The sequence below is a fragment of the Mesitornis unicolor genome, unplaced genomic scaffold, assembly GCF_000695765.1.
Source record: "Mesitornis unicolor isolate BGI_N332 unplaced genomic scaffold, ASM69576v1 scaffold6143, whole genome shotgun sequence".
Classification (NCBI taxonomy): Eukaryota; Metazoa; Chordata; class Aves; order Mesitornithiformes; family Mesitornithidae; genus Mesitornis; species Mesitornis unicolor.
Window position 1 is genome coordinate 13,462 of NW_010172513.1, and position 1,550 is coordinate 15,011.

Genomic DNA, 1,550 nt, shown 5'->3' on the forward strand with positions numbered 1-1,550 from the left:
CAGGAATTAACTGCACTCCCTTACTAATTACAGCAGTATCTCCACTGGTTTCTATGTAATAAGTGAACTTGAAGAAAAACACTGTGAAATAAAACCAAAGGGAACACAAAAGAGAGACTAGTGCAGGCTGTAACAGTCACGCTAAGATCACAGCACTTTTCTTAACTGTTTTCTCTTCCCTTTTCTATTCCCTCTCTTCTTGCCACCTCCCATATGAGAATTTCCTCTAGCCTTTGAGCCTTAAAATCTAGCAGCAATTTCCACAAATGGGTGCTGAGTGCTCAGTGTCACTGGGGTTCGGAACAGGTGAGCAACTCTGACTGCAGCAAGACATCATCTACAGCCACTGAGTACTTCAAAATCACACCTAGCCTATGCCAGAATTTGTTACAACAGAAAGCACCTGCAAATTTCATTTTTCAGAGGCTTAATGGAAAACTGGACCAGACACTGAGCAAACTTTAATTTTCCTTGATATGAGGAGATGTACTACTAAAGAACTCCAGCTCTATATGCATTATCTTCTACAACCAGAAGGAATTATTAAAACTTACTTCTCTGGGAGAATCGCTGAGAGGACAAAGATAAGAATAACAACGTCAAGACTCTCTTCTGGCATTGGGAAAGGACTTTGGTCGTTGCACAGGTCATGGACAAATGCAAAGCAGCGAGAAGAATCATATTCTGCATTGTTCTGTATTTAAGAGGAGAGAAATCAGAGCATTAACAGCAGACCCTGATCTCAATATTATCTGGACATGGAAGCATTTTGACTTTGAGATAAAGGGGTATGTCCAGAGATCTGTTTCAGCCTCACTGGACTGAGGCAGAAGTGGTCAGGTGTGTTCTCTGGGCAGACAAAGAACTAGGGTGAAATGTGGAAAGTAAGTACATGTGGGAGATGTACAAAGAGCACTGGACTTGTTACATTCAGACAATCAGCACTGCCAAAAGCCTAAAACTGGACTGAGGTGTTGTTACAATTTTAAGGTCAGGTTTTCCACCAATAGTGGTAAGAAGTGAGGGTTTTACACTGTAAAGCTGGAAATCTTTTCAAAAGTGAGAGCGTCAGGGCCCTCCTCTGCATCACTGAAATCAGAATTCATTTCAGCTACAAGCAGACTACTCCCTATACGTGAAACATCAGGCCTGGCTACTTAAAATTATGCTTTTAAAAATCACAAACTTCTAAAAGAAGTTGTATACGCTTCTAAAGCTGCTGCTACAGATTGCAGTAGCCTCTATAAACAGTGCTCGTGTCACCTTAAGAGGATGAAATGACACACTGCCTCTGCTGCTGTGCTCCCCATCTCACATCATGAAGTGACTTCATACATCCTCAGTTCTGTTCTGACCTGAAATCTGTTAGCAGTATTTGCCACAGACTAAATTCCAGCCTCCTGCTCCACAGACAACACTATTGCTCCTCAGCTGTCTGTGCACAAGCAGTCAGGCCACGCTCCCAGAACTGCAGTGACAATAACGCACACACAAACCAAAGCCAGCTTCAGTTCCTGTTAAAAAATAGCCTGAATGCTTTCAAGGTTCAG

General features: G+C 42.4%; 1 protein-coding gene across 1 annotated transcript in view; it reads right to left on the reverse strand.

Moving 5' to 3' along the window:
- The window catches only part of LOC104537507, a 20,386-nt gene that overhangs the window by 2,318 nt on the left and 16,518 nt on the right, over positions 1-1,550 (reverse strand). The window contains exon 13 of the mRNA XM_010180407.1: positions 555-694. Within this exon, the coding sequence (XP_010178709.1) occupies positions 555-694 (140 nt within the window). The remainder of the gene's footprint in view (positions 1-554; positions 695-1,550) is intronic.